Here is a 21553-nt window from a genome sequence, read left to right on the forward strand (position 1 = left end):
CGGGGCGGGGCCGCGCGCGCGCCGCCGGTGCGAGGAGGGGCCGCGCGCGCCGCCCCGGGAGCGCCCTCAGGTCAGTGCGGGGCGGGGGGGGGGGAGCGGGGCCGTGAGGGGCGACCCCGCGGGGGCCGGGGACGGACGAGCTGCGGCGGGGCGGCGGCGGCGGCTCCGACTCCGGGGATGTGGCGGTGGCAGCCTCCGCTGCCGGGCTGTGGCGGCGGCGGGGGATGGACCTCAGCGCTCCGCGGAGGCGCCTCCGCGAGGGGACGGGGCGGGGCGGAGCGGCCGCACCTGAGCGGCGGCACGGCCGCGGAGCTGGCGGCGAGGGCAGCGGAGCCGCCCGGCTGTGCCCCCACAAAAAGCTCCTGGGCACGGCCTTTGCGGTTCGTGTCCGCAGCCGGGGCTTGGGGCCCCTCGGTCGCCCTTTGTGCAGCAGCGGGGCGGGTTCTGCGGGTGCCGGGTAGAGCGGGTTCGGGAGCAGCTCCGGCCCCGGGACCCGGCTGTGCACCGGGACGCGTTCCGTGGTGCCAAGCCAAAAGTTGGGCTTTGGGGTTTTTCTCCTGCTTAAAATAAAGCTGCTTTTATAGAAGAAGTATTGTAAGTATTAATCCAGTAGACTTCCCAGAGGCGCAATCAACAGTTGCACCTGGTTTGACATAAATGCCACCTCCTGTTCCCCGCCTCCTCTTCCCCGAAGTTGGCTGAACTTCCTTACCTACCTGTGTTTGAAGGCTGAGCGGTTTCACTTAAGGGCCCACACCTTTACATTTTGCAATTTTCCTGATTGTTTTGAGAAAGCCACCTGTGAACCTCGAGGTTTATAAGTTCATTTCCCTATGGTGTTCCCTAGGCGGTGATGCCTTTTAAAACAGGAGGGAGCAGTGGGTTGTTCTCACCTGAAGTGAGAAAAAGTTTGAATTGAAGTTAAGATACTTGAGTGTTCCTGAAATGTGGTTGCTAACATGCCTAGTTAAAACAACAGAGTGACTGTGTCTCATCCAAGAAGCGCCAGTGCAGGTTCTCTGCGTTGTTGTTAGTGCTCACTGTGCTTTGTTTTCAGCATGTGATCTGTCAAACTTTAATCTGTGTCTTGGGCTTTTTCATTGGTGTTTTGTAGAGAGAGGTGATGTTGGGTTATAGGTATACAATACTGCAAGTGGTGTTACTTAAACTTTTACGCCAGAGTTAGGCTCAAAATAGCTTTTATTCTGGTGGGAGAGAACTGGTCTCACCCTTTGCAACAGAAAGTATGTGCAGTGTGCCCCAATGCACAATATCTGGGGTTTACTATGGGATTTAATTTTGCAAATCAAATCTTTTAGGGCCTTCATTTGAAGTAAGTTCTGTAGGATTGCCAAAGTTAAATGTAGACTTCAGTACTTTCTTTTTTTTTTTCCTTTTAAATCCCCAACAGTAAGTACACTGCAGCTGACTGCACAATAACTTCCCTTGTGTTTCCCTACCAGTGATCCTCAGCTCTGCCCCGGAGGAAACACCTTTCAGAAGAAATATGGAATTCCTTTAGCTTGCCCTTCAAGGCTGAGGAAAAAAAAGTGCAAGTTGCAACAGTAATTTTTATGACTGGGGCACTTGCTTGTTAGAGCTTTTGAGCAGGTTTTTTTTCCCTAAAGTTACCAAACCTGTTCACATCACTATGTAAACAAGCAATAAGGAAGTTTGTGTCTCAAAGAGCTGATAGATGAGGCAAAAGAAGGATATAGGAGATGGGAATCTCATAAGGAAAAGATTAAAAGCTTTTTGTGCTGGAAGTTGTCATCAGCTGTGTTTTCTGCCATTTTTTTGAGTTCCAATCCCATGCCTTGGTTACAAAACCACTTCACGTGTGTGTGTGTGTCAGAAGACTGAGGTGGGAAGGTTAAGGAAGATGTCACTTCATTTGAATTTGCAAACTTCTCATTTTTTAGGCCTGGCTCATCTGTTTTGTGATCCTGCTGCCATTTGTGAGTTTGATAACTTGGCAAGCTGCAGGGGGAGAAAACCAAGCGAATCCATGTCTGGAAAGCATTGGCATTTTAAAGCACTGGGGAACTGGTTGGCGATCTCTGAATGTCTGCTGGCTGTGCAGGTGCAGAATCACAAAAAAACAGATTTGGAAGGTGTCTGGAGACATCACCTCATCCAGCCCTGTTCCCTGTAGCCTGAGATTACCTGATATCCCCAATAAATATTTCACCAGAGGATCATGTACCACTTCAATACAGGGCTGAATGACTTGTTGATAACATCCTTCTGTGAGAGGATATTTAGGTACCAGGTTACACTCTGTATCCACCCTAGCTACGGTTTCTCCTACTCACATACAAAGTAGTTTAAAGGAGTAATTTTCTTTACAAAACTGCGTTCTCTGGAATTAAAGCTTTGCTTGGTTGCAAGACTTTTCAGAGAGTATGGAAAGAAAGCAGCTCTTCAGGCAGGTGGCATGTTTGCTTGTCTGATGGGTGTGAGGTGTTTTATGTAGGCTTACGATGGTTGGTGCAACAAAATCCCTTTAAAATCTAATCCATAAATTGCCACGTGTTCCTTAATGGGGTGTCACCTTGGCCGCTTAGTGGGGGAGGAAAGCAGAGGCCACTCTTTAGCTCTGGGGAGGAGCTGAAGCTGCCTGTGTGTTATTTACAAACAGAAAAGAGTGCAGTGGCTTAGGCTCTCCCTTTGTTGCAGTGTTTTCCCTTCCTTTGGAGTCCTCAGCACGCAGCTCAAGTTGCAGATGAAAGAAATTCCTGCCCTGTCAGACAGCTTGCTCAGCTTCTGTCGAGGAATGTAGCTCAAAGGAATTACTATGTGATGTTAGAGTAAGGTAATGCACTTAAAAGTGTGCCAGGGTGCCCTGGCTTCCTTAGGGCTCTTTGCCTTTTCCTTGAGTGATACACTGCCATCAGACCAAGGTGATAATACAAGAAAAAGTAAAGGTTTTCACACTATATAAAATTTTATAATACGTAAAACTAATGTGTAGGTATGTTTATCTTGCATAGTCCCTTAATTTTGCTGTTCTGATTCCTTGCTCCTTCCTTAGTTGTTTTCTATTTCTCTGTTGAAGTTCTGACATCTCTGAAACAGAATTATTGTGAAGAAAACCTGGCATTTAAGATGTCCTAACATTGCTAGGCAAATACATCCTAATGCTTAAAAATATAGTCTGAAACCAGAATTTGATGCATATATATATATATATATGTATGTTTGTCTTGAAAATTCATGATGGCAAAGTAGCTGCCATTCACTTGTAAAGAGGAGGAGAAAGTGATGGAAATACTAAAGCATAACTGATTGGTAACAAAGGGAAGTGTGACTGAATTGTTTGCAGCAGAGGAAAGTAAATCTGATTTTGTAAAACAGTCGATAAGATAAGAATTTGGCAACATCTTTATCCCCCTGTGGGATTCAGTCTGAGGCTGTGTGTGCTGTATGCCTGGAAATAAAGTAACAAGATCCACAGCTTTTAATGTGTGGCAGAGGGAAAATAATTCAGTACAGTGCAGTTTAATGGATGCCTTGTTTGGTTCCATTCCTTGAACTATTTGGATGCAGCTCAGTTTAGCAGCAATCAGTCTCTCATATCTAAAAGTTTGGGTTATTAAACAATTGTAAAAGCACTTGCAAGAGTTGTTACTTGTTGGTTTTAATTGTCGCTTTTGAGAAGTGAGAGCCTCTGCGTTTGAGAAGGCATTTCACATCCAGTGCTTGGTTTGCCAATGGACTGACCTGTTCCTCTTTCACTAACTGGCATAACCTTCCTCTTTTGTCATTTAAAATGCAGTAGGGACAAGAAGTTGTACCAGAATTTTCCAATTTGACTCATTGAATGGTTCAAGTACGGTGTTCTTGTGGCTGTACACACACAGGTTGCTGATCTGCTTTGGGTTTTTAACCCACATGTTCCCTAAAATTCACTAGATGTAAAACTACCAACTGACATGATGTAGCTTTCCCATGACAGACGTGTACATTACAACACCTAACCAAGCTTTCCAAAAGTCCCCTCTGTTTTTCTTGCCCTTGTTGAAGGTGCTGGTAGCATGGCAGTCCCAGGAGACTGAACTGAGGCCACAGGGCACTGGTGTGTGTTGTAGCAACGTCCTCTCCCCCTCTTTTGTCCCACTAGGTACTTCAGCACTAGTTTGATATGGTGAATGTAGCTTATCTGCTCATGAAAAATGTAGTTCTTGAATTATACACCAACATAATCAACTGGAATACAGTTCCCCTGTGGGTCCTCATGGGTAGTTGCTCTTCTAGTGCCATCAGTTCTCACAAGTGAGAACTCTCTCAGTAAGGGTCTGTGTTGCCTTTGCATTTTGCAATATTACTGGGGACAAAAACATTTGGGAACTGCTGATGTAAAGGAGCAGGACCAGTCACCTTACAACCTTCCCTTTATAGAGCCTGTCTTAATTTAACTATTCAGTTTGAAAATAATAGTTTCTGAGCCAAGTTAAAATTAGTATGAGGATTTGCCTTTAGAGTCGAGATTGTCTGCAAGATAGGAAGATCTGTCTGCAGTCATAAGATCCGACCTCTCCCCTGAAACAGGCAGCATGTGAGTCCTGATTGTAGTGGTGGTTTTCTGAAGTGCACTGAGATCACTGGCTTCTGTCTCACAGGGCATCGAAGGATCATTAAATGCTAATGACTTTTGATTACTGTTGACCTTGGTCAATTTAGAATTAGTGACCTAGAGAGGAAAACCACTGTATCTCATTACCAATTTCCTGAGCTATCTGATCTTTCCTTTGTAAGTCAGTTTTGGTAAGAGGCAGAGTTGAATTAAAATTGACCTTTGTCTTAGAAAAAGAGTTGAGTGCTTTCAGGTTTGCAATATCATGTTTAGAAATAAATAAATAAATAAATAAATAAATGGTAGCCACTAGAAAAGAACTTATTTTTTTGACCCCGCAGACTGTCAAAAGCAAAGCTCTACGTGGGCAAGCTCAAGTAGTAGTGATGGGGAGCAAAAGCATAATTTGTCTCTTTTAAATTAGTAGAGAAACAGTTTATCTCCTGTAACCTTGGATTGAATTCTCATTTTGTGGTTGCAGGTTTTCTCATCTCAGAGTTCATTTATAATTCTGTTTTTTTACTTTGAACTATCAAGAAGCAAATTAATGCTCATTGAATGCATTGCAAATTCTGCTCTGGGATATTTTCTACCTGCAGCTCCCTAACTATGATATTGAGGAATATGTCTTAGCAGGCTTGTAAAATCATATATTTCATGTTGTAATGAAGCATTTGACATGATTTCTTTTCATATGCCCAGAAGAGAACGTCTGTGGGATAATTCAGTGTAACGGGATCAAATACATTGTTCACTGTAGGTTGTTTAAACACAAGCCTTTCTTTTCACAGTTGTGGTTCATATGGACTGTCATTCATGCAGCAGGCATGGCATTGAAATCAGAATGAAAATGCAACAGAATTTTAAACATATTTTTTCTTTCTCACTTCTGATAAATCAGCTATATTTATTTTGGTCCATCAGGGAACAAAACCTTTAACTTTTAAAAGAAAAAATAAGCAGCGTAGGGAAGTCTTTTGTGTTACATTGTGTTTGGGCTGTAAGGGTAAAGTTATTGAACCTCTCACTGGGAGACTTTAGTCAGCTAAGCAAGAAAGTTACAGGGAAAAAATGAGTGGGAGACGTTGGACTTGGGGTAGGAATTGGTTCATGGAAACCAACTTGAAATCCACACAAGGAAAGTGGATGTTTATGCAAGTAAAAACAGGGCTAACTGTTGCTTCTAAACATATTTTGTTCTGATTGCTTTGTCTCTAAAAGGATAGTCCTTTAAAAAAACCCAAAACAACAAAACCCAAACAAAATGAAAAAGATTGCAGGTACAAAAAGGGCCTATTGAAAAGATTAAGGCTGCTTTGGTAGAGAGACTAAAATCAAATGCCATGCATAGGATGTGTGCTAACAAATGCTACAAGAGTGAAAAAGGGTTGTGAATACTCATTCTTTAGGTTTCTGTTTTAGTTAAGTTTGTGGTTACCCGTTGACTGCTCTGCTCAGGACTTTCTGCTTTTGTTTCCTTTAAAGCATTAAGAGCATTCAGGGAAAAAAAATGTGAAAACTATTTTAGTGGATAATATTATGCAAAGTGTTTAAATCCTCACACACACTAAGCAGTTAAGACTATTTGGTAACAAGTATGTTGCAGGTGTAGCATGAGTTTTATAGCAAAATACAAGTTAGCTATTGTGGACTTCGGTTTAAAGCTTCTAGTCTTGGTTCAAGATGCAATTCTATGATACTATTCTGCTCCTTCCCAGCTCTTGGCTATTCTGGGAAGTAAATGCTTTTTTTTTTTTTATACTTGTTTCCTAAGGTTTCTCTGAGAGTCTTAACAATTTTGACCATCTTTCATCCTGCTTTTAGGTTTTTTTAACAGTTTGGGGTTTTCTTTTTTGCCATAGAAGACATTACTGAGTAAGACTTCATTGCCAGCTCTTCCATGCAGCAGATAGAAGTGGATGGAATTTTGGTTACTTCCAGTGCTGCCAATCAGAAATTTAGGAGAGAGGAGATAGGGAGATTTTGTAAACTGTAACACATTTTTTACTTGAGGAAATCAAGAGTAGAACTATCAGTCCCTTTTCCAAATGAGTGTTTTTACACACAAAAGGATTGAAATGGTGATTGGGAAGGATCCTCCCACGGGACTAAATAATTCATAGATAGATAAACAGAACCAGGCTCCACAGCTGTGTGGGATGGGTCTAATGAGGTTTTTGTTTGTTTATTTGTTTTTTGAACATGTATATTCCATTCTTAAATGAGTGCTTAAAGACAGCTGAAATTGAATGAAAACTAGCAGTGGACAGACAGAAAGATTTGTTAAACTGTAATGTGTGTTTATTTGGGTTAATCAAAATGTATCATCTGAAATTTGTTTCCTTGTAAGGGGAAATTCAGAATTTAAACAAAGAATGTTAATAATGCATAGGCATAATAACTGCCAAGGGAGACACTTGGCAACTTTACAAAAAAGAAATATATGCGTTTTCTCATTGCTTACTTGGAATTCTTTCCTTTATTCATGATGTGGTTGTAACAGACACTTGGGAATTTTGATGAAAGCTTGTTTTTTATAGAATTGTCCAGTTCGTGTTATTACATGAGGAACAAGCCTGTAAATGAGAGATACAGAAAAACACAACTTATTAGAAGAATAAAAAAAAAAAAAAATAGAAACACTAGTGATATCCTTGCTATTGCAGCAGGAGAGACCGATGTAGCATGAGGAAGGATACTCCCATCAGCCCTGGAAATTAAATTGATTTCTTGATTGGAAGTTACCTTTAGAAAGGCATAATTATAGTAGTACTATGCTATTAAAAGTTGTACCAGGGCTTGGGCTTAAATATGACTGCTGTGCCAGCCCTCACAATGGTGTCAAGGTGTATTATGTTCTTAAGGGATAAATGAAACTGGGACTGGAGGTGCATTGCACACACTTGGATTTGAACAGCAAAATTGCTGCTTCAGTTGTTCACAGTATTTCATCAGGAGTTGATTTCCAAGGGCTTGTAACCTGCTCCTGATAATTTTAAAGGGGCATGTACTTGATGTGTAGTATCTCAGCCTTGGAATATAGTCCTTTGCTTAATTCTTCACCTCCGGTATTTCGAATTCCCATTAGGCCAATGTTAAGATTTAAGCATGGAATTTCCTACACCCTCTAAGTTAAAATATTTCTGGTTTCGCTACTTTGCTTATAAAATAAAAATTAATGTGCCTTTGAAGAGCTGTATTTCCCTTTTTCTCAGTTGTATATATCAAGTTTAGATCTGTTAATATATAATTAATGAAGAAAAATGAGACTTGCTGAAGAAGATTACGAGCACATGGTAATGAGCTTTCAGAAATGGATAGATCTTTGGGTCAGAGAAGGTCAATTTTCTTGATCCTCTTGCTGGAGACAGACTGATCTAAACTGGAGATTTTGACTAGTCTTTCAACAGGCTGTAGTTCATAGATTGCTTTTACTGACTGCCAGCATATTGATTTCTAAATTCATTAACAGTATGTGCATAGTAGAACAAGAAAACTCTGTTACAGGCAAATAAATGGAAGTTGCTGCCAAAACAGAAAGAATAGTGAGTGCAAATAGCAGTGATCCTTTGGGGTTTGTTTTTCCCATTTCACGTGCATCTAATGGCTGGTTCATGAGACTCGGTTTCTGAGCTGATGAAGTGCAGTGGAAGGTGGTATGAAGCCTGTAAGAGGTTTGCAGTTTTTCACAGGAACTTCTAGAGTCTGTTGTGGAATCAGTGCTATTTTGCAGTTTTTGCTGGGTGGCTTAAGAGCAGGCAAAGATGGCAGTTTGGCTTGCTATTTACTGGAGTGGATTTTTATCCTGTCATGCAGATACTTCTTGTCTGCTGGGGTCTGTCTGACTTCTGAGTTCAGGTAGAACGTACTTCAGCTGCAGCTTCTCCCTCCCTTCCCTTCCCAGAAAGCAGAACAAGCTGAATGTGTGGTGTTACAGAACTCAAGGTGTGCTGGACTCCTGTGGATTCACATTTATGATCCCTCTTTTCCAGACGGAGTTAACTGGTCAGTCCATCTGTCATTCTCTTCCTTCCTCTTCTGTAGCCTCCCAGTGACCTTATCTGGTGTGTGTGTATAATCTTTGGATTTGTACCGGTCAATTGGTTTGAAGAAATGTGCAGAGACCTTGATTTTTATATACTTTCGGAGCCTATAAAATGAATTTGTGGAATGACAATCAAATCTCCCAACCCCTGCTAGCTTTCTCCTTCTGCCAACTGCAGTGCTGAGAACCAGATTTGCTGAAGAGTCTGTGTTTTTTCTGTTTAAGACTCCTTCCTTTTGAAATGTTTGTCCTGTGTGGTGGTAAAAGGGTTATTTTTATAACTAGAAGGGCTGGAAATTTACATAAGGAGACGAGAAAAGCTCAACAACTTCAAATTCTGTGCTGAGAATACCTGCTGTGTCCCTGTTATAAACTCAGCTGTGAGCAGTTATAAACATCCCATATGTGGGATGAGTTTCTTCTCCTTTACCCCTTCTTTTCCCTCTCTACAGTTCAATATGGTTTAGGTTGTTATTTTCCCTTTCAAATCAGTCTGTTGCAGATAAAAAAGAAGGGAAGGAAAAAGAAAAGCTCACTTGAAATAATTTCTTTGGGAATTACATAACTTGCCTCTCAATGTATTTAGGAACATATCTCTGCCTTTCAGCTACACCAGGCATAACCCACCATCTTCCTTTAAAGTAGCAGTCAAGGAGACTTTGCAGTAAGATGCTGGATTGTGGAATGTAGCAGCTGAGGCAGGGATGTGTCTCCTTCTGTTCCCCCCTTCCGTGAGCAGTGACTTCAGACAGAGAGGACAGATGTGTGTCTGGGAATGGCACCGTCACCAACCACTGCAGCAGAGGCTGCAATGGCCAACTGCCAGGGTGTTCTCTTAGTCCTTCCCGTGGAGAACTGGTAATCTTTGGAATACCTGCTACAGTGTCAGACAGTTAAAGACATTTTGAGTGTGCCTTACAAAGCCACAGCTGTGGTTCAAGCAGTTGTGGTGGCATTTCAATAAATACCCTCAGTTTTAAGTCAGTGGCAGATTTCTGTCGGGGATTTCAGCGAGATTTCTCCACCAACCTTTGATCACTTTAATTTCACTGTTGTACTCTAGTCCAGCAAAACTAATTAAGGCAAAACGTGACTAAATTTGCTTTGAAAGCAAAGAGGATTTTTTTCTTTAAAACTTGAAAATAATTATGAAGTTGTATTTTAATTATCTCCCCCTCAATATTTTAAGGTGTGATGTGTTGACACCTCATACCTAGTATTTTTTATTTTCCTGTTTTTGTTAAGTGGCTATGCTTACTTGTGATGTTTTTATGCACTTGACCTGCTATTAAAGAAATCTGATCCATATTTAAGTTCTGAGTAAACTAATGACCGAAAATTAGTCTTCTTTCCTATTTAAATGTTTCGCTTGGCATAACTTATATCCTGTATATTCAGAAAGGATTTTTGAGTAAAATCAGAGTACGTTTTTATCTCAAGGAGTGATTTCTGCCCAAGACTCTAAATCATTCAGACTTTTTTTCATTTAATGCCTTGAAATATTGATTAAATATATTCACTCTGGTTTGCTTTAATCTGATTGCACATCTACAAGTTTTCTTCTGATGTGGTGCAGCCAGTGTCGGCTGTAAGCTGGTTTAATTAGCACTGCTCAGTGATTTGGGACCCCTGTCAAAGGCTGTTACGTTATCTGGAAACACAAGGAGTTAAAGCTGAAGCTGTGACCTCATCTCTATTCATGTTACACTGGAGCAGAAGCTGCGCTGAAGGGGGCTGTTTAACTGCGTCGCTGTCTTTGCCGCTGCTGCTTGATCGCTTTAATTTGGTTCTGAGATCTGTAGCGTGCTTTGCTGAACTCTTACAGAAGGGATTAGTGGGAATACCAGAGGCAAACCGAGCCGTGCTAATATCGAATGTCCGTAGAAATAGCTCCCACAGAAAAATTTAGGCTCAAACACACCTTTCTACCCACTTCCAACTTTTTTATTGCTCCCCCTGTGACAATTGAGGCGGCACCGGGGAGGACTTGCTCTCTTTCTCTCGCATACACACACACAGACACACACACGGTCCTGGCTTACGCAACCGTGCCGTGTGTTACTTAATTGCTTATCTGTGCGTAGGAGATGCCGATTCAACTGCTGCGGCTTTAACGTGGGAGCGGCGCACGCCACAATAGGTGTCACTGTGCGCGAATCCAATCGTTTTCCCTGGCTGCAGCCATTGGCTCCATCCGCACGGCTGCGATACCTACTCCGCTCCCATCCTTTCCACGCACAACTCCGGCTCGCCGAGCACACTGGCGGCGCGACCGTGCGCCTCCTCATACCCCCTCCGGAGAGCCTGCTCTCCTCCCGGGGTGGAGCGCTTCCCCGCGATCCTGACCGGGAAATCTGGAGAGAAATAAAGCTGGCGGGAATGATGGGGATGTATTTAACGATTCAAGTACTGGATCAAACTTAAACTCAGTTTCTTACTCGGTGCACTGGAAAGGTCACCTTGTCTTGCTGGAAAAGAAGCAAACTCTCAGCTCTGCTGCTTTCTGTGTAACAGCTTCCACGTGCATTCCTTAATGTTCCTGGCTAGTTAGGCTGTTGGGCTTTACAGACCGGTATACTCATGGTAGATGAGAAAGGAAAGAACATGAAATGTCTCACCTTCTTCTTGATGCTTCCAGAGACGGTCAAGAACAGGTCCAAGAAGAGCTCTAAGAAAGGAAATAGCAGCAGCAGTAGCAGCAGCAAATTGCCTCCAGTTTGCTATGAAATCATTACCTTGAAAACCAAAAAGAAGAAGAAGATGGCTGCTGATATTTTTCCCCGAAAGAAACCAGCCAACACTAATACTACTGCTGTCCAGCAGTACCATCAGCAAAATCTCAATAACAACAACACTATTCCAGCACCCAATTGGCAAGGACTTTATCCAACCATCAGAGAGAGGTAAGTTCAGGGCAGTTTATTTCTGCTGTTTGAATGGAAGAGAGAAAAGTAGCAAAATGTTCAGAATGCATTTATTTGCTGAAGAAAACGCAGTTTTATTTTGTTTGGTTGGGTTTTTTTTCTCCCTGTGTGGGTGTGAAACAAGCATTTTGGTAATGGAAAATATTTTAATATCTCTTTTCCAGACACTGCAGCTGTTTGTCTTGAGTAAATAAAAATGTTGCTGGAAGCTGCAGCACCCCTGTAAAGATTTGCTTGTAGACCTTGGTGGGGATTGCCAGTGAAACATTCTCTTGACTTAGATTTCCACCACTTGAAAAGTTCTCAGAAGTTTGGGGGTTTGTTCCATTGCACACACACCCCACACAGACTTTAGTGTTTTAGTATTTTCTCTGGTATGTTGGTGTCATGATGTATAAAGTAGCTTGAAGCATGACCTGCTTCTCTTTGCTAACTTTAAGTTGTTAAGACATTACATTTCTTGGGTATGGGGCAAGCAGAGAGTCACTGGGCGCCACGAATTAACCTGCTCCCTCTGTTTGTAGAAATGCAGTGATGTTCAACAATGACTTGATGGCAGATGTTCATTTTGTGGTCGGGCCACCAGGTGGGACCCAGCGGCTGCCAGGACACAAAGTAAGCAACAGCTGCATTATCCACTCGGGCAGGGAGAGCCGGAGGGAGCTCCTACGGTTACACCAGGACATGGCGTGGGAGGCTCGGCTCTCCTGGGGCATATCGTCTGTATTTTAGAAGGCTACATGCAGTGAAATAGTCTGTCCTTTGTACATTTGTTGTGCTAAGGCAGTAAAGTCGGGAGTACTCCTTTGTGCAGTTGGTTAATGTTGCTCTTGAGATTTTCTAGAAATAGTTAACTTCTGTGGTGGACATGAGGATTTTCCAGTAGCTAATGTATCTATGCCCAAGAGAGTAAAATGCAGGGAAAACGTGTAATTTGTTCTTAACTTGGGCTTCATTTCTTACTGAAGTGTGTCTATAGAGCCTGTCAGTGAAGCCCAGTATGCTCAGAGTGGCTCTCCCACACTGTTTTTGTTGGCAGTGCTTTCAATTTAAAGCATGAAATAAGATTTCCCTTTCTCAACAGTACGTCCTGGCTGTTGGGAGCTCAGTATTCCATGCGATGTTTTACGGAGAGCTTGCTGAGGACAAAGATGAGATCCGTATCCCAGATGTTGAGCCTGCTGCTTTCCTCGCAATGCTGAAGTAAGCACCACTCATCTGCTGGATGTTTTTTCCTTCCTGATGTATACACACACGGCTGATGTCAGAGCTGAAGTATTAGACTTGCATGTAGACAGAAAGAAAGCAGTCTCTTAAAATATCCCTCTTTTTTTGTTGTTTTAAACTTTCACCTCATTTTGCTCTCCCCCTCTTCTTTCAGGCACACACATATCAGCCTAATGTAGGCAGTTGTAAATAATGACTTTGACAGGGGATCTTTGGGCACATTGTGTACTGTAATGCCTATCGATCTGATTTGTCACTACACGTTACACAAAGGAATGGAGTTACTAAAAAGATTTGTCAGCTGTAACAAAAAACCCCAAACCAACTGTTCTACTTTGCAGGCATAGTGAAAAGTTAAAAACACGCACACAAAAAACCCCCCAAGCCCAGTTAAATTGCTGGGTTTGTATGTTGACATTGTTCCAGCTCTTTTATAAACTTGCTGTATGCAGATCTTGTCTTTGAAAAACCATCTCAAGTTATTGAATATAGCTCTGAAAATTAAATTTCTCCTCATATATCATTGTGATGCATTTGGAAAGTGATAAAAAGGCTGTTTGTGTGAATAGGGGTTTTTATCTACCAAGGAGAACCAGTCAGTTTACATGGTCATTATTTTTCTTCTTGCAAACTGCATAAGAAATGCTGTCTTTTCCTAAATGGGCATAATGAAGCAGATTCCCTGCTGAATTGTCCTTGAATGTATCTGTAGACTCTGATTATCAAAGAGAAATGACCTATCACAGAAATGGTATGGCTTTGAGGGTTTTCCCCCCTCAGAAAATACATCAGTATCTGATAGTGATCCTTTTAATATGCTGCAGATTTTCTTGCATGTAATGGTATAATCACTAGCTAGAAATTTATTGTATTTCGCAGATTGTTTTGACTAGCTTGTGATTACAGAATGGTTTCTTTTTTTAATTTTGCATTTCAGTGGCACTGTAGATCAACATTCAAAGTTGCATATAGAGTTTTTATAGGTTATCATGAACATCAGAAATGTTCTTTGCAAATATCAGTCTCTGCCAGGAAAAGCTACACAGATGTTCTGTAGACCTGGAATATCAAGTTAAGATATGACATTATGCAAGGAGATGGATCCTTGCTTTGGGTCTTTCTGGCTTTGTGACAGAGCTCAGAATTGTGCTTTACTTTCATGCTGAATTTTACAAATCACAAATACAAGATACTTGGGTTCTCCCAACCCCCTTTCTGTTTGAAAAGCAAATCTATTTCACTGTGGCTAAATGTGATTTGCCATATAAAAACTGAATGCTCCCTGAATTTATCATTAAGAAATGTGTTCAGAGAGCAAACCTGATAGGAGAGTATCAATACTGACATCTAGGTCTTGGTATGTTATTTAGCCCATGGCAATTTAGGAAACTGTCTATGAGAGCATGACCAGAACCATTGGATTCTCCACCTTCTCAGCTTTTATTTAAAAAGCTAAAAGTCCAGAAAAAGTTCATGGTCTGCATGGATATTGAGGTAACCTTGCTAGTGCTGCCTTCCCCTAATGCAGTGTGCCTGAACCTGCAGAGCTCCTGTGCCTGCAGATACTGGGATATCTGCATCCCTGATGCAGAAGGCAAAGGGATGTTGCTCAGCAGTGCAGCATTCCCCTCATCCCAGGATCCAGTGCATGTGGAGCTTGTGGGAAGCCACAGTCCCCCTCACTCCTCTGGGAAATCATTCCACAGTGTTGCTTGCTTGCAACTGCTGTGAGCATTGAATGGCAGAAGGCTCACGACGCTGTTGCTGCAGAAGGAGAAGACTTTTTACCTATCCCAAAGCAACCCTCTCCTTCATACACTTTTTTCGGCATCGTAAACTTTGTCAGAAAATACACTGACTTTGTTTTTGTGGATTTTTTGGTTTTGATGTCTTGTTGGTTTTGATTTGTTTTTTTTTCCCCTAGACAATGAATTCTTACAGCATAAATATTTTTTGTGTTTTACTATATAGTGGGCATTCTGACAGCAAACATGAGATGAGGTTTTGCCAGATGTAGCATAGAAAATAGTACCTCGACTTGTAGATGTTAATTATTCTCCCAGTAAAATTGCCTTGGCTCTTCTCTACAGTTTTAAAAATAGGATTAAACTCATAGTCTAAAATACATAGTCTCGCTGACACACTGAATTGGTGTCTTTAAGGTGTTATATCTTATCCTAATCTTGACTGTTGAAGTTAGAACCATGATCTCATCTTATCCCAGGATGAATTTGTTACTAAACCGTCAAATCCTGTGGTTCAGCAGAATCCTCAGTTTAAGAACAGGGTGAACCTGGAATCTCAGCAATTGCAGACCAGAGTGGAGGTGTGTTGGCAGAGTAGGAAGTGTGGGATAGTGCTGACAGCCGATCTGTGCTGTGTCTGCTGAAAAGCAGTGATATTAGTTCTTCGCTTTCATGAATATTAAACTTGCAACTTTTGTACTATTTCGATTTAAAACAGATGTCATCATTCTCTGCGTACTAGCAGGCAAAGAGAAGGAGTAGAAGGAAGGGAAGAGTTGGAGAGCATTGAGGAGAATCATAAAAACAAATTAATTGAAACACAGGAATTTTTTGGCCAGTAAAGGAGTTGAGGCTGTAACCAGTGATATATAGAAGTGTTCTTTGTTGTTACCAATAAGCTGAAACCAAGTAGTAAAGATTAAAAAAAGGTTTGGCTCTGTGTAAGTATTCTTTTTGATTGTAACCCCTTAGATTTTATATTGCTGGAGCAGTATCTCCTCTGTGCATGTTTCCTAAGTGGGGCTTGGAGGATACTATCTCACACCTGCAAAAATACAAATAGTTATTTACAACTGTAACCAGATCAGTGTAGATACTAATTCTACCTTATAGGCACATCTGTTCTGCAAAACTTTCATTGTGTAGGGAAACCTACTAACTAGGAAATTTTAATTAGTACAAGGTTACATACAACTTCAGCTCTTCTGGAGGAAGACGCTTTTATCAGCCATAACCATCAAGACTTGCTTATCCCTGTGAAGAGTAAAATTGCATTTGGCATGGTTTTAGCACATTGTATTCACCAGCTGCAAATGGGGCCCTGAAGCATGAGATACTGAAAAGAACAAACTGTACAATGCTTCATTTCTCTGAGCAATGAATCCCGGCAGTTTAGTCACATAAATAGCATTTCACCTTCATCTCTTCCACCACACTAGCATAGCAGTAAAGCTTTTTTCCTCCTTATGCAGTGAGACCGAGAGAAAACGCTGTGCTAGTGGAGTTATGATGTTGCAAGTATTAAAAGAACTGAAAAATTGCAGTTCTGTGCCTTTTCCTATAGACTTTATCACCCTGTTTGAGAAAAAAATAAAAAAATAAAAAAACCATAATCTAAAAACACCCAACCCCCTCTTTATGGAAATGGATAGCACCTGATATGCTGGAATAGGATTTATCTTCTTAGACTACCTAGTTATTGCCTGTAGACTTGTTTTCATTCCTGCATTATATATACAGCTCAATAAATCGTGGTTCACCATTACAGGACATCCAGTCCAAATCCTCTTGGTAACACATGTTCCAGGCTTGTGTTAGCCAAGTAAGGTAGCACTCAAGGAGCTCCCACCAGGGGCAGATGGGCTCTCATCAGCCACGGCCTGTATGGAAGGGACACAGAGCTGGAGGGGCCCTGGTTTGTAAATATAGCCATTGTCTCATAGCACATACCCCAGATGGCAGGTTGGATTCACCTGAGATTTAAGCCTGTTCTCTTCCATAGTCTTACATGAGTGCTGAATTTATTTTGTACTTTCATTCTAGATTTAGTCCATATTCCCCAAAACCACTGCTTAGTTTTAATGTGAAGCCATCTAACTATTCTTTGTTTATAATTCTTTATAGATTTGTTGTTGACACATTTTTGCATTAAGCATCAGTGTTACCTCCCTGTGTTTTATTTCAGGTACATTTACTGTGATGAAATCGATCTGGCTGCCGACACCGTCCTGGCCACTCTTTATGCTGCCAAGAAATACATTGTCCCTCATCTCGCCCGCGCCTGTGTCAACTTCCTAGAGACAAGTCTGAGTGCAAAGAATGCGTGTGTGCTGCTTTCCCAGAGCTGCTTATTCGAGGAACCCGACCTGACCCAGCGCTGTTGGGAAGTGATTGATGCCCAAGCCGAGCTAGCTTTGAAGTCTGAGGGGTTCTGTGACATTGATTTTCAGACACTTGAAAGCATCCTCCGAAGGGAGACTCTGAATGCCAAAGAAATCGTTGTTTTCGAGGCGGCCCTGAACTGGGCTGAGGTGGAGTGTCAGCGGCAGGAGCTGACGGCGACCATAGAGAACAAGCGCAAAGTCCTGGGCAAGGCCCTGTACTTGATCCGCATCCCCACCATGGCTCTGGACGACTTCGCCAACGGCGCTGCTCAGTCTGGGATCCTGACCCTCAACGAGACCAACGACATCTTCCTGTGGTACACGGCGGCCAAGAAGCCGGAGCTGCAGTTTGTCAGCAAGCCCCGGAAAGGCCTCGTCCCTCAGCGCTGCCACCGCTTCCAGTCCTGCGCTTACCGCAGCAACCAGTGGCGCTACCGGGGCCGCTGTGACAGCATCCAGTTTGCTGTGGATAAGAGAGTGTTTATCGCCGGCTTTGGGCTCTACGGCTCCAGCTGTGGGTCGGCAGAGTACAGTGCCAAGATTGAACTCAAGCGACAAGGAGTTATCCTGGGCCAGAACTTGAGTAAATACTTCTCGGATGGCTCTAGTAACACTTTCCCCGTGTGGTTTGAATACCCGGTGCAGATTGAGCCCGACACCTTTTACACAGCGAGCGTGATTCTGGATGGTAACGAACTCAGCTATTTTGGACAGGAAGGAATGACGGAAGTGCAGTGTGGGAAGGTGACTGTTCAGTTTCAGTGCTCTTCGGACAGTACAAACGGCACGGGGGTACAGGGAGGGCAAATCCCCGAACTCATCTTTTATGCTTGAATGAGAGTGTGTGGAGACAAAGCATTTTGCTATGAAGAACCTGTCAGGTTCAGGCCTCCTGACACTTAGGTTTTTATCTGCAGATATGTGATCAGTGCAGGGAATATGTAAACGCTGTGGGCAAGTTCCTGGCTTGCTGTACTTGTAGCATCGTTGGTGATGAAGTTTAAGTGTAATATTTTAAACTGGAAGCTCTTGGAAAGAAGTGAGTTTTAAAGGTTTTTTGTAAGAGGGGCGCCTGTTTGCTGGTGATGCTGACCCTTTCTTTGATGCACCTGTGAATCACCAGAGGACATCCCCCTCTTGTATCTCACTAAACACTGTCTTCATTGATCCCTTTCCTCTTTCTCCATTTCCTGCTTTCTGCTTGTAATTCTTTGGGGAGGTAGGGGTAGAAAATGAAGAGCCTTGTTTTATGGCTGTCTCTGCTGTCTGCTCTGCAGACTTTGGAGATTCCAGTAAGCCAAGCTGCTTCTGACCATGGGAGCTGAAAGAAGCCCTTCAGTTGTAAGCGGAAAAAGCACAGGTTTAAACCTTCATCCTGTGAGATTCTCCTGCAGCCAGCTGTTTGGGATGGCTACAGGGGAAGATGGAGAGAAGGAAGCATCTTTCAGGAAGCTACACAGCATGCTGACCATGTCCACAGTGCATGGACATGTTTACAGTGAGGAAGGGATGTGGGCTTGGCAAGTTACCCTTGTAGTTCATTTACTAGGAATCCCACCTCGAAGGCAAGGAAGTACTTACACGTGTTCAAATTGTATATGCAGCTCTTGAAACTCTACTCCCATGACCTAGTTTTTGCTACTTTGATTTGCTCCTTAAATGGCTTTTCTCTGCTAAATAAATGGGAATTAATATCAATCATCTGATGCAGGATAAGTTTTTGTTTGTTTTGGGTGGGGTTTTTTTCTTCTTCCTAAACATGGTAGAGGCAGATTATAGAGAAACAACAGAATGTATCAATCCTGACTTGGACTTTTTTCTGTAATATGAGATTTTTTTATTACCAGTTGCAATTTAGGCAAAGACAGAAGATTCCCAACTGTGGTCGTATTACACTTAGTTTATATTATCAGATAGCAGTGAGGAGGAAGAAGTCTTCTCTGATGTGTTAATGTTGGATCTCTTGCAACTGCTTATGGCTACACATCAATCAGAGGATTATGTGGTACAGAACCTTTTCCTTGTCTGAATTTTTTTCCCCAAAAACTTCTTGTTGTATGTCTGTATCATTTCTGGAAAATATTAGGGATACTCCTTGTATCAGGGAAGGAATCCAGTATAAATAAGAACTACAGGTACTGTTTAAACATGAGCAAATCCTTCACCACTGCACTGGGACAGTTGCTCCTCAGAGACACACTACCTGTTGTAAAGCATCTCATTCTTCCTTCACCTCTGAAGTGGGTTCTGTTTGTTGCGTACGTTTTAACAAAATGAGAGGGACCAAACGATTCTTCAGACAGGCTGAAGATAAATGTTATAGTATATCAACGCATTAATGTAGCATAACCCTAAATTCACTTGTCAGTTCTGTAATAAAAATGTTTTTCTCATATGATTTCTTACCAGTTTAATGCTATTACTCTGAGTGTTGCTGGACAGTTGGAATCCTGGCCCCCAGCCATCCTAAAGTGCCAATACATCTTTGCAGTGTCCGAAAAACCATCTGAAGTAAGGAAAACTGGAGCACAGAAATCAAACATTTTATGGCCAAAGCCCAGATCTTCTCTCTAGGTAATAAAAGGAGAGCCAGGTAAAAAAACTACCCTGCAGGATTTATGCCTTTCATCCATCATAGCATTTAATGTTTTATATACATACATACATGTGTGTGTAAGCAGAGCTCTCTCTGAAATGTAAATACCCTCAAAATACAGAGAGAAATGTTTTGTTTTTTGTAACAGATGTACATAATCCAGGCTGTTAGTGAAACCTAAACAGAATGCTCCATGGAAAACTCCCAGAGAGAGATTTAAAAAAACCTCCAGTTATTTATATTTAGATCTGCAGCTGAAAATAGACAAGAGTATAAATGGTATGGAGTGGAGGAAGAGTTGCTGAAGAGATCGCAAAAAGGAATCGAAGATTGTGATGAGGTAATGGTCACCTACTTTTAGACAACATCTGAGCAGCAGTTCCATTTATTTAGATCCATTTGAAAGCAGTGAAAGATGCTAATCAGCTGATTAAGTTTTCTTACAGCAAGCGGCTGATGCAGATGTAATTACTCGGAGTGATGATCAGATTGACAAGTTGCTTGTGGTAGCAAACTGCATTCTAAGTTGTTTGGGGAAAAAAAACTGGTGCCTGAGCTGGTGGGACAAGTCAGAGAGTACTGCATTGGTGTAACTAGACTTGGGTCCTCACTTTTAATTTATTTTTTTTGTTTTACTTACCTGTAAACAAAGGTGAGGTATCTTCTACCTTCACTGGCTAGAACAGAAGTTCAGAGATCAGAATACCCTGTAGCTGTAATATGTAGAAAAATGAGCTGTTATTTAATTAATCTTATATGCTTCTTTTATGAAATCCTTTTGATGAAGTAGGATGAAAGCAACCTCTGGCTTAATTCCTCTGAGTCCATTCCAGGTTTTAGGAGCTGGTGCATGTGAACGTTTCCAGTATGAATGATCAAACAAAAGCACCCCAAAACACCTTTTGATGCTCACAGTGTGACTTGTTTCTTAGCACTGCCTGATGCTAACAAGTACTGGCATATAAGAAGGTGGCCAGCACCAGTCACCTTAGGACATCAGGGCACTTCAATAGGTGTCTAAATGTGAATTTGGTTGGTTTAGCAGTAGCATCCAAGCTTGAATACATTGACTGACATCTTGCAAGCATCAGCCACATCAGCCTGGAATGTAAATGTAGTGTCGATAGAGATCACCTCGTAGATTCTGTCTTAAACTGTACCTGGCCATCTTTGCTACTTGTATCTTTGATTTTCCTGGTGAGAGGAATCTGTGATAAGAGAGTATAATGTAATATACTTTCTGCATATCTGAAATAGTATTTAAGTAAACATTTTAATTTCTACATTCTTATTGCACTGAACTGTTTTGGGGTTTGTTTCTTTTTTGTTGTGATGAACTCGGCTCACTTCAGGTCCCAGCACCCGTTTGTGCTGAAGCAGTGTTTGACCTTAGCAGGCTTACAGCATTATTTATAAAGGACAGATATATATATAAATATATGAAGTACCTCATGTTGAATGTTATTGTACTGTATCTTTAATGTCACAGTGCAGATCTTGTTGGACTCATGAATGTGTATAATCACGTTAAACATACAAATAAAAATGATTCTTAAATGATTGTTTCCTGCAGTATCTTTGAAGCATGAACTGTGAAAGCCCTTACTTAGTTATCTCTATTGTTGTACAGTTTTGTAGGGATATTTGTTGAGCTTATGTATTCAGAGATCTTTTGATCCCCAAAGAAGCAAAAGTCTAAGGGAAAAACAAGGAAGAACAATGAAAATGTTAATCAGTTACATTGTAAAAAGGTTGACGATTAAGCTAATGAGCTAGAGTGAATGAATTCATTTATGTGCTTTATGAAAGGCCTTGTCTAGTAGCATTAATATTTTAATGTTCTATTAATATTATTAAATATGTGGAGATGAAGGGGGAGGATCTTTTGTTTATTCTAAAAAGACAGTTGGCAGAGGAAAGGCCATGCTTGTCAGTCTCTGATAGATCAGAAAGGACATGGTTAGTGCCAAGAGGCTGTTCTCTGCTGAAAAGTTAATTATATCGTATTATTCAGAATTCTGACTATTTTCTTACTTAACAATTTTCTTCCAGAAGA

The 21553-nt window shown here is 41.6% G+C and overlaps 1 protein-coding gene across 5 annotated transcripts in view; it reads left to right on the forward strand.

The window, feature by feature from the left end:
• Window positions 1–21057, forward strand: part of BTBD3 (BTB domain containing 3) — a 23695-nt gene extending 2638 nt beyond the window's left edge. For 2 of the 5 annotated variants that reach the window (XM_027653849.1, XM_027653851.1), the window contains exons 2-5: window positions 11260–11524; window positions 12070–12160; window positions 12630–12748; window positions 16703–21057. In XM_027653849.1, the coding sequence (XP_027509650.1) occupies window positions 11382–11524; window positions 12070–12160; window positions 12630–12748; window positions 16703–17735 (1386 nt within the window). In that variant the 5' untranslated portion in view covers window positions 11260–11381 and the 3' untranslated portion in view covers window positions 17736–21057. Of the gene's footprint in view, window positions 1–30; window positions 71–1471; window positions 1550–10179; window positions 11525–12069; window positions 12161–12629; window positions 12749–16702 lie in introns of those variants that run through there. The other 3 variants (XM_027653853.1, XM_027653852.1, XM_027653848.1) reach the window with 3 other exon arrangements.
• Window positions 21058–21553: the final 496 nt, after the last annotated feature.

Source organism: Corapipo altera, unplaced genomic scaffold, assembly GCF_003945725.1.
Source record: "Corapipo altera isolate COAL_440 unplaced genomic scaffold, ASM394572v1 70, whole genome shotgun sequence".
NCBI lineage: Eukaryota > Metazoa > Chordata > Aves > Passeriformes > Pipridae > Corapipo > Corapipo altera.